Here is a 14,358-nt window from a genome sequence, read left to right as displayed (position 1 = left end):
ACCCAGAAGTGGAATTGCTGGGTCACAAGGCAATTCCATTTTTAACTTCTTTTGCGGTAACCCCATGCTGCTTTCCACAGTGGCTGCACGGGTCTGCACTGCTACCAGTAGTGTGCGAGGGTCCCCTTTCTCCACATCCTCTCCAGGACTCGTTGTTTGTGGATTTATTGGTGATGGCCATTCTGACAGGTGTGAAGTAATGTCTCATTGTGGTTTTAATTTGCATTTCTCGAATCCTTACTGACTTCAGACTCCTATATTTCAGCAACTTTTTCCTCTTCCCCCACAATCTTAGAGCAGTTCTATTCTTTTGTTTTCAGACCTGCTAACAGAAATCTAATATCTGATACTAGTCACCAGCCACCGGTGGTTTTTGAGCACTTGAACTATGGTTAGTGTGACTGAGAAACTGAATATTAGTCTTAATTTTAACTAATATAAGTTTAAATTATAAAAATGAACTGGTATAAGAGAGTTTTTCATTAAACATACACAACCAATTCACTTTGACTCTTGAAAATGTAGCTAAATTTAGATATGTTCCAAGTGTAGAACACACACTTGGCTTTGAAGACAGTATAGGAAAGTATCTCAGTACTTTTATACTGACTACATGGTGATGTGCTAATATTTTGGATATATTGGATTAAACAAAGTATATTATTAAAATTTACCTTATTTCTTTTCACTTTTTTTTTTAATGCAGCTACTAAATAATTTAAGATTATCTATGAAGCTCTCATTGTATTTCTATGGCAGGTTTCTCACCTTTGGCGCTACTGACTTCGGGGGCTGGGTCATTCTTTGTTGTGGGGGACTGTCTGTTCCCTGTAGGATGTTCAGCAAGACCCCAGCCCTCACTGATCTAGACCAACGTCTCACCCAGTGCGGGATGCCTTTCTGGGTCGTGACTAAAAGGAATCCTCCAGCCTCTGTTTGAAACCCTTCCTTAATAAGAATTTCTTGTCTCCCATTTTTGGAATTAGTTATGGGACAGATCTTTATGTAAATTGTCCTGTAACTTCCACCAGTGGTCCTAGTCTTAATCTCTTGAGTAGCACAGAATAAAGCAAAATCTTTATGAAAGAATTGTGTGTGCTTAACGGCACAATCCTTTCATAAGAATTCCAAAGTTCATTCAACGAAGACTTAAACCCCTCCTGTGTGGTAGGCATTGTTCTAGGCAACAGGGAGACAGTAGCAGATGAGACATGAGCCCTCGGGGCTTGCGTACTGTTGTGGGGGCATCCTCAGCAGATACTCAAGAGTCCCTCTCGCGTGCCCCGTGGTAATCGGTGCTGTGCAGAAGGAGGAGGCAGGCAAAGACACACAGTGAATACTGCTGGTGCTTGGTGGTGGTGGTGGCGGTGATAGGGGGCAGTTATGGGGATGCTGTTACTCCAACACCCCTGGCTCCATCCTCTACCACCCCAAGACCTCTCTCATGCCCGCTGTTCCCCAGACCTTTCGTTTCTTTCGTTTCTTCCCGACTACACATTTCCTTCAGCCGTTGCTTGAGCTATTTCCAGACACCGTTGCCTAGCCTCCAGTAAGCCCCCCTGAGTGGAGGCATTAAGGTTCCTTTTTAAAGTGGCATGTGGGTCTGCATCCTGTCTCTGCTCTGACCACTGCAGGGTTGCCCTCGGGAGTGTGCTGGCTGCTGTCCGTTTGGCAGTCTGAGACTGCACCTGCCTTCTTGGCAGCCTCGTCGTGCTATTGACTTAGATTGCGGTCAGCAACCCTGAGGTCATTCACTGTGCCACGACTTCTGCATTGTGTACTTGTCCCCTCTGCTGGCATTTCTCTGGCTGCTTCTGATCAGTTCATTGCACACAAGGAGGGTTTGAGTTTGGCTCTGCGTGTCCTGCACAAGGGAACAGCGTGGGCTGTGGGATGGCCCTTCACCGTTCACAGTCCCTTACACTTCTGCTTTCTGGTTGTGTGCTAAAATGTATAATTAGGTTGCATATACTCTGGCCTCCTTGCAAACTTCACGTTTTCATAAAACACGAAGAGTTAGGGGCATAAAAATGAGTATAGGGTATTCTTGGCTGGCAATTCTGTGATGATTTCTAAATTAAGAATAAGAATAAAGTTTGGATGTCTCTTCTGCTTTCTCGCTTTCGTAATATTACTTGCTTTTTTTGACCTTCAGCTGTTCTTGCCTTTAATTAGAAGAATAACATACATTTAATGTATGCATTTGTTGGGGGGGATTACAGCTCCTCATTTAATCTTCGCAAATCTTCTTCGAGCTCACAACTTCCCAGGTATATGTTATATTTGTGACTGACTTTTATAGACAGGAGATGAAGAGCTCAGTTTATATGCAGCTCCAAAACTGCATTACGCATGCAAATGGGAGATAATGGCAGGGATTCCATCCCTGGGTGCCATTGTTCATGTCATAGAGACTGATAGTCCTGGATTGGGGAAAATGTGATTTAAATACCATCTGTGGCCACTTATCCAGCAGATTGCTGAGATGACAAATCTGCCAAATGAGCAGTGTGTGTTCCTAAAAAAGAAAAAGCAATCAGAATTTACTGCAGAGGATTTTAAAATATTATTTATTTAAAACCTTAAAACTTTATTAACTTCTATAACTCGAATTCATCAATTTAATTTATAGAAGTTCTTTAGAAGGGATTTTTGTCTAATATTTCCTATAACAGTTATGTGGGTGTATGTCAAATGACAGCTGGAACCAGCCTCCCTGCCGTAACCTAAGGTACAGTCGGGAATGCATCACTTCAACGGAGTTTTCGGAAGCTGCCCCGGTACCTCTCATGGCTCCCCGTGGATGTGCTGCCCTTGTGGTCTGTGGAAGGTGGTTGGCTTCCTGCTGGTCATACCGGGCCTCCGGGTGCCTGAGCCCAGAGGTGCTGCTCATTGAAGCCATAGGCCCTCTGCCTCTGACAGCCACCATCCTCTGTCTGCCTCCAAACTCCTGCAAAGGCTTTGAATATGCTCCTTCTGTCGAGGTTAATTTGTAAAGGGGCTTTCAACTGTTTATAGAGTTGCTAAATTTTGTTCAATGTCAGTCTTTTGGAAAGTCCTAATGTGGTATGTGATGCAGGACCTAAATTTTATTTTGACTTTTATAGTTTACTTGCATTTTCTTGTTTAATTTCTTAAAAATAGTAAAGTAGGCTCCGTGGTGGCATTTTTTTTTTACTTAATAAAACAATTTATTAAGTATGAGAATATGGTAGGTGTGTGTTGAACCAGACAACAGGGTCAGATGTGCCAGCACAGGAAAGGACCGCATCCCTCTGAGGTGGTCCAAGCAGCTGGACACCAGCTGGGCAGACCTGGGAGAGTTGAGGTCAGAGCATCACTAAACACGCGGGGCCAAGTGACCCGCTGTGAAAGTTCTCAGGGGTCACAGTAGCAGTGAACAGGCGTACAGCCCCAGACTGACCTGTCTGACCCCATCTGTGACGCACATTTGTAAGGTACGTGCGTGCACGCCTGTGGCTTTCGTATTGATGACAGTTCCTTTTTCTTCCCAATGTCAATAGCATTAAACTAAACCTTTATTTTTCTTTTCTTCTCTCTCTCTTTTTTTAGAACAAGCTTGCCCTCCCCCATGTTTTCCAGAAATGACTTCAGTATCTGGAGCATCCTCAGAAAATGTATTGGAATGGTAAATTAACTATCAATTTTATATATAACATTAAGCAGATATGTGTTTCACTGTATATCCTCTGGAAGAGAATCTTAATGTTGGCATAAAAATGATGCACAGCAATGTTTATGGGAACTTTTGAGAATGGGAAATTGAGAAGAGTCTTTGTTAGGTTTTCCTGCCAGAATGTGAACCACTCTTTATGCCATTTAGTGTGACTTTAATCGGACTTCTCGTTGTAAGATAACAGGAAAAGAAAACGATCACACTTGTAGTTCCCCATCCAATTACCCAGGAATTCACTCAGAGAGAATGGACTCCCCACCGTGTAGAATATACTTCCACTTAGATTTCTGTGCACAGAGCAAGTTTTTGCTCTTTGAATCTGTAATGTGGTATATTACCCAATAGGTCCCTGGAACACATTTCTGCTTAGTGAGCTGTGCAGGTGGAGCTGATGGGGGGGGGGCAGGGCAGCAGATGGCTAGATCCACTATTATGTAAATCCCTGGGTTCCCTTTGAAATAGCAGTCCGCTTTCAGTCAGTCAGGCTAGAATTCTGAGTCAAGTTCTCGTAATTCTCCTATCCTGACCCTTGACCAACCAGAATGATGGAAATTTAAACACAGGCGCCCTGAGCTGTTAAAGAATCTGCCTACCTGCACGTTAGCTTTGAAATTCCCAGTTTAGTGTGCAACCCGGGACACTCTAAGACCTTTCCCGCACTGAGAAGTGCGACCACTCCGAACAGTCTCATTTTGACACTAGAAATCCATCCAACCGGTGATGTGCCCACTCTGGCATCTTTCTAATGCCCCTGTTCTCCGCGTGGGGTAATGTCACCTGAGACTTCCGAAATGCAATTTCCAAGGAGTCAATCCCAGGAACATTCATTTTGAACAAGTATTTTTCGATCCTACTGTGTGGAGAGTAATTCACCTAAACCCTGTAGCTGGGTGATACGGCCCCTTGTGTCTGTGAGCCCGAGTGAGCTGCCACACCTCCTAGAGGGGCGTGTCCTCCTGTGTGTAAGGAGGAGACTGATCTGTACCTTATAGGTCTATTGAGAGATTGATAAAACAATTTACGTAAAATGTCTAGGATAGCACTGGTTTAAGGGAATGCTCAGTATTATTATCAATAGTCAGTCACACCTGAGAATGAGAAGACCTTGGGGCCAATCCCGTTTCACTGTATAAAGATTCATCATGACAAACCAAATGTGCGTGCTCTTAAATGAGATGGTAAGTATATATTGTGGTCTCTTTGGAACTGAAATTTTCAGGACAAAAATTAACATCTTTTTATATTCTTGAGTCAGTATTTTCAAAACCTTAGTCAACATTCGCTATTGTGATCCAGGATCCAAATACATATGTGCACTTAAATTAAAACCAGTTACACAAAGGAATACTTATTATTATAACAAGTGGTATTTTCTATTGTATTAAATTAACGGTGACTCCAGTTCATTAAATTGGTTTTGTAACCTGCTAAGGGACGAAACCCAGTTACCGTAGACTTGGTACCACATCTGTCAAAGGTTACTTGGTCCGTCGAGTTTGTGTGAAAACCTCAGGTGTGGTGTGGTCTTGTTGGCCATTGTGGGAAGCACTTGCGTGAGTCCGTCTCCTCCCATCTCTCATTTCACCGAGTGTCCGGTTTAATGGGGGCGTCGTGAGTTTGTTCAGACAAGTAACCACCATGTAAGTGGAGACGACCGTTCTTTTAATGGTCGGGAAATTGTTATGTTGGTTTGTTCCTGCTGCTATACTTTGAAAAGTACTCTTTTTCTAGAAAAATGGTGTTACTTTTATTTTTAGGTGCAGGTCTATTTGTGTAAATAAATGTTCATGCTGAATCATAAAATAAAGCTAGTGAGAGCGAAGCTGTTTGGGTTGAAAGGGTACCACAGACTATTTTGAAACCTATCTGTAGAACTGACCTCACAGAGAAAGAGCTACAGGAGAAACTATATTTTTGGAGAGTATTCTCTGCTGAGGTTTCATAAGAGACTAATGTTCTAGAGGAATAGTTATTCACATGGATTGAAAGGAGGTTACCTATCTTCCGGGAGGATTGTTCTTTGGACACACTGTCACAGGATCCCTTCTCATAGGCTGCAGAAGCACTCGGGTGTAAGTGCTGGCAACTGAAAATGAATTCAAATTAGAGTAAACTTTTAAAAGTAATGTTTAATCTTGACTTTTCTAGTATCTGCCTCCTTCCATTCCCCCAAAAGAAAATAGGTCAAACTTAGAAAATAATAGTACTCATAGTTTTTTTTAACATATTTTATTGATTATGCTATTACAGTTATCCCAATTTTTCCCCCTCTGCTCCCTCCGCCTGGTACCCCCATTTCCTCCAGCAGTCCCCCCCTTATTTCATGTCCATGGGTCATGCATATTAAGTTCTTTGGCTTTTCCATTTCTTATACTATACTTTATATCCCCTGTCTATTTTGTACCTACCGATTTGTATTTATTAATCCCTGTACCTTTCCCCCCTCCTCCTGCTTCCCCCTCCCAGCTGATAATCCTCTAAATGATCTCCATACCTATGGTTCTGTACCTGTTCTGCTTGTTTACTTAGTTTGTTTTTTAGATTCAGTTGTTGGTAATTGTGCATTTGTTGCCATTTTAATGTTCACAGTTTTGATCTTTTTTCTTACATAGTTCCCTTTAATATTTCACATAATAATGGCTTGGTGATGATGAACTCCTTTAGTTTTAGTTCGTCTGGGAAGCACTTTATATGCCTTTCCATTCTAAACAATAACTTTGCTGGATAGAGTGATTTAGGTTGTAGGTCCTTGTTTTCATCACTTTGAGTACTTCTTGCCAGTCTCAGCTAGCCTGCGAAGTTTCTTTTGAGAAATCAGCTTATAGTCTTATGGGAACTCCTTTGTAGGTAACTCTGCTTTTCTCTCGCTGCTTTTAAGATTCTCTCTTTATTAAGCATTTTCATTATGATGTGTCTTGGCGTGGTCCTCTTTAGGTCCAACTTGTTTGGGACTCTCTGTGCTTTCTGGACTTGTATGTCTATTTACTTCACCAAATTAGGGAAGTTTTCTTTCATTATTGTTTCAAATAAGTTTTCAATTTCTTGCTCTTCCTCTTCTCCTTCTGGCACCCCTATGATTCGGGTGTTGAGATGTTTGGAGATGTCCCGCAGGCTCCTTAGTCTATCCTCATTTTTTTGAATTATTTTTTCTTCTTGTTTTTCTGCTTGAGTGCTTTCATCATTTCTTTCTTAGGCTACAAATTGTTGATTTGATTCTTGGCTTCATTCCCTGCACTGCTAGTTTTTTCTATAGACTTTCCTTCATTTCACTTAATGTAACCTTCATTTCTGCCTGGCTCTTTTTTATGCTGTTGCAGTACCCAGTGGGTTCCTGGAGCATCCTGATAACCAGTGTTTTGAACTCTGCATCTGATAGCCTGCTTATCTCCATTTCATTTAGTTCTTTTTCTGGAGTTTTGCTCTGTTCTTTCATTTGAACCATATTTCTTTGTCTCTTCAGTCTGGCAGCCTCTCTGTGTTTATTTCTGTGTATTAGGTAGAGCTCCTTTGACGCCCTGACTCAGTAGTGTGGCCTGTTATAGAAAAGGCCCCTGTAAACTATGTGGGGTGGAGGCTTAAGCAGTTGCCAGGGCGGGACAGCTCGTGTAGGGGAGGGCTTAAAGAGGGGACAGTGCTGCTGCCTGACCTCTGGAGATTGCCAGAGAGGAAGCTGCCTTCCCAGCATCTGCCCCCTTGCTAGTCACTTCACTTTCTCCCCTTCTCCCCATATGCCACTGGTGCCTTTCCAGGTGTTGCCCCGGTCCTGAATCCCAGCGGGGGTGTATCTGAGTGAGTTCGAAGTCCATTGTGGACCCTTTAAGAGAAGTCTCTTGAGAATCCTTCAGTGTCTTCCACTGCCCCAACCCCCACTGGTTTTTGCAGCTAGAAGTTATGGGGATTTATCTTCCTGGCACTGGACCCTGGGCTGGGTGGTCGGGTCTGGGGCTAGGATCCTTCACTCCCAAGGTATCCCTCCTAATTTTTATCTACCACATGTGAATGTGGGACTGCTTATTCCACCACCCCTTCTTCCTGTCTGGATAGATGTGGCTTCTTGAAATCCTTGGTTTACTGGACTTCCATACAGCTCGATTTTCTGATGAATCTGGGTGAAATCTGTTCTGTAATCTAGTTGTAATTTTGGCTGTAGATGTGTGTGGAGGTGAAGCCAGTACTCATAGTTTTAATTGCCCTTAAATTCGAACTCAGGGCACTTTGAAAAATCCCTCACTGCCCTTCCTATCAGAGTCGACAGTGCAAACACTCCACGTCAGGTACTTGCTGTGTGGGTGAATCTTAGTTATAAGAGTGCGGCACACCTTTCAGCTAGCTCTTTCTCTAGCTTCAGACTCCTGGTGTCTTAATTTCATAATAAGTCTTCAACCTAGTTGGAGCCACTGGATATTGACTCATAGCTCTTCATGATACCTCTGTTGATGGGAGGAGCATGTCCAGTCAGAGTGGACAGGGAGCAATCTTGCAGGTAGAAAACTCACAATTCTATATTGAACTGGAATCCAGTCCCACCTTTTTTAAACTTAGTGCTTCTCCTTTATGATGACATAGTTTGATGATATAGTATCATTATTCAAAGTACATGGCTTTTAAGAACACATGATAGGTGCTTATCTTGCCAGGTATGTTTTAGGTGTAATTTTGTATCTTTTTAAAAGATTTTATTTATTTTAGACAGAGGGGAAGGGAGGGAGAGAGAGAGAGAGAAACATCAATGTGTGGTGCCTCTAGTGTGCCCCCTACTGGGGACCTGGCAGGCAACCCAGGCATGTGCCCTAACTGGGAATTGAACTGGTGACCCTTTGGTTTGCAGGCCAGTACTCAATCCACTGAGCCACACCAGCCAGGGCTAATTTTGCCTTAATCAGAGCATTTTCTCCAGGCATGTGTCATCTGGGCCCTCAGCAGCACCTTCCCAGTCAGGCTCACCTGGCCCCCCCTCCTCCACTTCCATATACATGCACTTTGCTTTGCTTTTTTCTAAGAAGACAATAAGAGAGTTAGATTTCCAAAACTAAGGACACCCAGCCTTTTTTCTCCCAGTCTGTTTAGGGCAGGATTATGTTACCAAATCTTGGATTATGTTACATGAAATGAATGCCTTACATAACTGGAATTCAATCCTAATCTGTCTCTGATTGAAGCTTTTACTAAACAGATTCCCAGCTCAGAATTAATAGTGATACTGGTTAGTAGTTCAAAACCTTTCTTTCTTATTTCCTTACTCTTTTTTCTTGATGAACTCTAATCTCATAATCCCACTGTCCTATGTTTCCCCTGTTTTCTTCCTACTCATCTCTCTCCTCTGTTTAGGATTTCTTAGCAAGATTCACCCAGGGGTTAGGCCATTTTAGAAATGAGGACGAGCACCAGGGTGAGACAAGAGAGGCACCTAGGTGCAAAGTTGGAGAAGGCAATTGTACCCTGGGCCGCGCAACTGCAGGCCTGTGCTTGCTAAGTAGCTTAGAATCACAGAATGTAGTGCTGAGTCCTTTTGACGTTAAATGAGATTAACGTCAAAATGGTACCACTCTTTTAAAGATTTCCAGTGGAATCAAATACCAAAGAAGTTTGAATACAAGTGCAAACCGTTCTTTAAGAGTTGAAAAGTTTAAGTTTCATTTGCTCCTTTAGCAGATATGTCCACTCTGTGTTGGCCATAGAATATTATCCTAACTTACCATATTTTGCCATGTATAATGTACACATTTTTGCCCAAATTTTTGAGGGAAAAATAAGGATGCGCATTATACATGGCTAGTACTAATTCTGTATCTATGTGAATGGTTTTAATTCTTTTAATTATGCATATGGGTTATAAGTATAACTAGAAAGCAATAATGATATCCATATGCAAAGTAATACTCTGGAATATGATAATCAGTTTTGTTTCTAAATAAAAATAATTGAATTAAAAAATTAAAATGAAAGATTTTTTTTATTGAAAGTTTGGGCTGAAAACATGGGTGTGCGCATGGCAAAATACGGGAACTTTTGTCTTTGAAGGCCTTACTGATTACCCTATTATACTTTCCTATCACAAACGTACATATAAAACTTAAAATTTTAAAATTTATATCCTGTGAGCACAAGACTTTAGTAGTTAAAGTTCCTTTGCATCAGGTTATTCTTATAAACATTAGTATATGAGTGATCAAAGTAACAAACATCACAAAATTTATGAAAATGTCCACATAAAGGTAAAATGGCCCTGACTGGTATGCATCCGTTAGTTGGAGCATCATGCAGTACAACAAAAGGTTGCAGGTTCGATTCCAAGTCAGGGCACATGCCTAGGTTGCAGGTTTGATCCCCAGTGGGGAGCAGGGTGCATTCAGGAGGCAACCAATAGATGTGTCTCATGTGGACATTCCCTGCCCTGCCTCCCTCTCCCCCTCCCCCCACCCTTCCTTTTTCTTTAAAAGTAATAAAAAAAGAGTCCTCAGGTGATAACTTAAAAAAATGGATTTTTTTTCCTATGGGTTTAGATGTTTGAGAATGAATGTCGCCTATTGATAAAAAGAGACAGGATTTTCAGTAACCATTATGTTCTTACTTGATAGATTGAGGGATTTAAAAAGCTCGCTCATATTAATAGACAGATGGGAGTAGGAGTTCTGTGTTTTTATCTAGAAATATTCAGTTCTTTGACTCTTTTCCAACTACATGCCCCAAATCAGATAATACATTGTCAAAGATAGTTTTTTTTTTAATGATCCAAAGCTGACAATTTAACCAGGACTCCCTTAGTGTTATTGAAAACAAAAATTTGGAAAACCCTTCCCTGATCCTCGGCTGTACCCAGAGTTCCTTCCCCACTCAAATCCCATCTGCCGGGAAACGCCTGCAGCCCCGTGTCTAGGGAGTGTGCGGAAGAAGCTTTAGCAGGACTCCCACCTCCATTCATTCACCATTTCCTCTCACTCAGACGTGCCTTGCAGTGCTGACATGGGCTGACAAAACTGAACTATGAGGCTGCAGAACACCCTTGCCAATATAATACTTTTCATGAAATGCTTTTATTTTAGCAGGGGCTTTAAAATTTTTCCCTCAAAATTTCAGATTTAGCTCCTTCACTTGGTGCAGAATCTCTGCCACATGACCGCAGGGCCAGACCTCACCCGGACGTAACCCAGGTCAGCTGTCAGGACTGCGATGGTATTTCCAGATTCAGATAAGCGCCTTGTATCCCTGTGACCACTGCCTGATTCTTGACTTCTAAATGTAAGGTAGTAAAGATCTAGATAATTTGGGAGCTTTGTCAATTTTGCTGCATTATGTACTGACTTGAGAGACAGTGGACAGCAGAAGCAAAACGTGGTTAAACGAAATGTAGTATCTCCGCTACCTCACTCTGCTGTGATCTGAGTGCCGCCACGTGGGAGAGATGGCTGGGAGACCCTATTTTTAAAGTCAGATCTTTGCCCTCCCTGGGCCAGAGAGAGCCACGGAGCCCCACACCAGCACTGTATTTCTTTCTTTCTTTCCAAGAAGATTTTTATTTATTTACTTTTAGAGAGAGGGTAAGGGAAGGAGAAAGAGAGGGAGAGAAACACTAATGTGAGGTTGCACCCCCACTGGGGACCTGGCCCACAACCCAGACATGTGCCCTGACAGGGAATCGAACTGGCAACCCTTTGTTTCGCAGGCCTGCACTCAATCCACTGAGCTACACCAGCCAGGGCTCTGGTACTGTATTTCTAAACCTCCCTTTATTTGGTGCCCTGAAGAATTTTAGACTTCAGGGCAGGAATACTGTACTATGATTCAGAATGGGGCAAGGCATTTTTTTTTAAGTGGTAGATGGGCGTTTGTAAAAAGTGGGGAAGAGGCGCACCGTGACACTTCCAGCACAGGCGCAGTCTCGGGCTTGTCAGCTTCCAGGAGAGGGTGTTGCAGAGCAGCAGTTGGGACCCCTCTCTCTGCCTGCTGACACCCTCTAGGCAACATTCCAGAGGCAAAGGTTTGGTGATAAAGGAAAAGCGGCTTTATTCAAAGGCTTCACAATTTTGGAATAACAGCTTGCCACATGCATTCGTCACTTCAGCCTATCAATTAAGGCTAGACTCTTTAATACCTGAGTTCTCCTGTCATTCCCCGTTAGTTTTTAATTATCTTATTTCTATAGGGTTAGTTGACAAACTAAAACAACGTAAGATACAAAAGCTACACGATTTTGGCAGAATGGCAGGCTTCTGCCCAGAGCCCCTCCCCTCTAGAATACGCAAAGAGGAATAATCCTGCCACCCTCTGCTAGGCCAGCCCATCCTAGGCTGTGCCCAGAGTTCCTTCCCATCCAAAATACCATCTGTTGGAAAATGCAGGCTGCTAGCTGCAGCAGGGTCATCCTTGAGGCATCCTTGAGGAAAAGAGCCCTAGGCCCAGTGCTTCTTCCATTTCAAGTCTTTCCAGGGCTCTGGAGGCATTCAGCTTCTCAGCCAATCCTGTCCTAGGCTGTTTACCATTGCCTTGGGCAAACTCCTCCTACAGCCCCTCTCTACTTCTCCCCAGAGATGCGATCTGATCTTTCTGTATTGAAGGCAGTATGGAGGATAAGCATCTGGAGGTCTGTTCCTTGCAGCATCTCTGCTCAGGAATCTACCGGACAGTCTTTGTGTGCTTGGAGTAAGTACAGAGAGGACTGCGATCCAGCAAGCTTCCGGCCAGTGCTACGGTGTTGTCCTTCCACATTGCCAGCTGGCCGATGGCAGGCTTGGGTTAAATGCCTCCAGCTAGAGGGCTGGCTCTGCCTTCCAGTGCCTGAAAATACTCAGCTACTAGACAGGAAGAATGAAAGGAATACCTTTTTGTTTACCTTCTTCCTCATCCTTTTCTTTTTCTTTTCTTCCCTGTTTTTGTCACTGCACCAAGGTGTCCATAGTGTGGTTCATTTCACACACAAACACACACCCCTTTCCTGCTCCATAGTTCCTTCATTTCTGGGTCTGTATCTTCCCCTCGTACCCCTGGCCTGTTCCTCGGGGCTAGTCTAGTGTGGTGCGACCAGCAGCAGAAGGCGCGAGGGCCTCTTCAGACTGCTTTTGCAGGGTGTCCCAGGAGGGCTGTCTTGTGATGTCTGAGTGTGACTGCTTTGGACAGATCAGTGGTATTCAGATGGCAGGAACCTCTTATGCCAGGATGAACTAGTCGATGGTAGACATCTTATGAAAAGGGAGTAGACTGAGTAGCACAAGGTAGGAAAGAGATCTTTGACCTTCTGTGGTCCATAAAAGTAAGAAGGCCGACTTCACATCCTCGTGAGCTGTGGCACATAGCGGAGTGGTGGAGAAAGGATTCCTTGCCAACTTCGTCCTCCGGAAGACACATTCAAGGAACGGGACCAGCACTCAGCCATCAGTGAAGGGCCTAGAAGCCTGCTTAGCGCTTAGGTCACGCACCTCAGTGAGGACACTGCCTGCAGCAGACAGACGTAACCTAAGACCTAAGCTGAGTTTCTGTCTATAACCCAGATCTTAAATATGTACACATCTGGGCATTACAATGCTAGACTTCATATACATAAAATATTTTCCATTTCTGTTGAGATCTAACTTGGCCTTGCTTTTGAATTGCTTATATAGTGCTCCAGTGATGAAGCAGCCTTCTCTTTCTCTCTCCTTTTTTTTTTTGTCTTCTCAGTTTATCAGCTGATGAGCAGTCACAATTAAGAATTTCCTCAGTTTCATCATTGGTTGCTGTTAATTTGCATGGATAAATTTAAACTTGCTTTTAGCTGGGTCACAAGGTAGAATTGCCTGGCATCAATATTTAATCTTCCAGCTGCCTGAATCTCTCAGAGATAAAAAGTATTCTAGCTAATGTTTCTTCCTGAAACTTGACCTTCATAGTGCGCATTGTTGCATTTCCTATTGATACACAATACTAATTAGTTGTATACAACATCTAGCAAATGCAGTGCCAAAGTGCATTGTATAGGAAGTAAAAAAAAAAAAAAAGTATCCATGAATTTCCAAGAGGGAACCAAATATAGTTGATGTCATGGAATTTTTCACTATATATCCAGGGAACTGTAGATTTCTTAAAATAATTGTAAGATTATTTGAAAACAATTACAGACTAGTAGAATAAATAGGATTGCCAGTCCATTGCTATTTTTTACAACAGCACGTTACATTGTTCTCTGAGGTCGAAGTGGTTTTTCGGGCAATCTGGATTTACATGAGCATGTTCTCTCAAGTCTATTTCTTTCCCTCCCACTCCTTTATTTTTCCCAGGTGCGTACCCTTACTTTTCCCTGAAGGCTTACATTCTGAGTTACCAAAAGAACTAGGAAAGTGTTTAAATTATTCTAGATTTCAAAATTGGATTTAAAAAGCCCTTTAGAATTTTTGGAGCTTTCCAAACGATTAAAAACTAATCTACCCATTGAAGAGATGGTCAGAATGTGTCCTTCCTGTCTCGGTCTCTAGAGTTTATGCCACACTCTTCATTGCTTTGCTGACTCATGTGACATCTAGCCAGGTGGCTAGTAGACACTTCCCTGTCCCATTCTGCTAATGTCATATATTTTCCCGGCAAAATGCACGTGAAGAAGTAGCAACATGCCCAGAGGTGCTTTAGAGTTGGAAGATTAAGTCCCTACCTAGGCCAGGATTCCTGTCCAATCCTCCGTAATTAGGGAAGGG

General features: G+C 42.8%; 1 protein-coding gene across 7 annotated transcripts in view; it reads left to right on the top strand.

Moving 5' to 3' along the window:
- Window positions 1-14,358, top strand: part of OSBPL1A (oxysterol binding protein like 1A) — a 201,224-nt gene that overhangs the window by 166,470 nt on the left and 20,396 nt on the right. For 6 of the 7 annotated variants that reach the window (XM_024580141.3, XM_045188012.3, XM_053912206.2 and 3 more), the window contains one exon: window positions 3,574-3,649. The exons of the other annotated variant lie outside the window; for it this stretch is intronic. In XM_024580141.3, the coding sequence (XP_024435909.1) occupies window positions 3,574-3,649 (76 nt within the window). The remainder of the gene's footprint in view (window positions 1-3,573; window positions 3,650-14,358) is intronic. 7 annotated transcript variants of the gene reach the window in all.

Source organism: Desmodus rotundus, chromosome 10 (genome assembly GCF_022682495.2).
Source record: "Desmodus rotundus isolate HL8 chromosome 10, HLdesRot8A.1, whole genome shotgun sequence".
Taxonomy (NCBI): Eukaryota; Metazoa; Chordata; class Mammalia; order Chiroptera; family Phyllostomidae; genus Desmodus; species Desmodus rotundus.
This window is presented reverse-complemented; position numbering and strand designations above follow the sequence as displayed.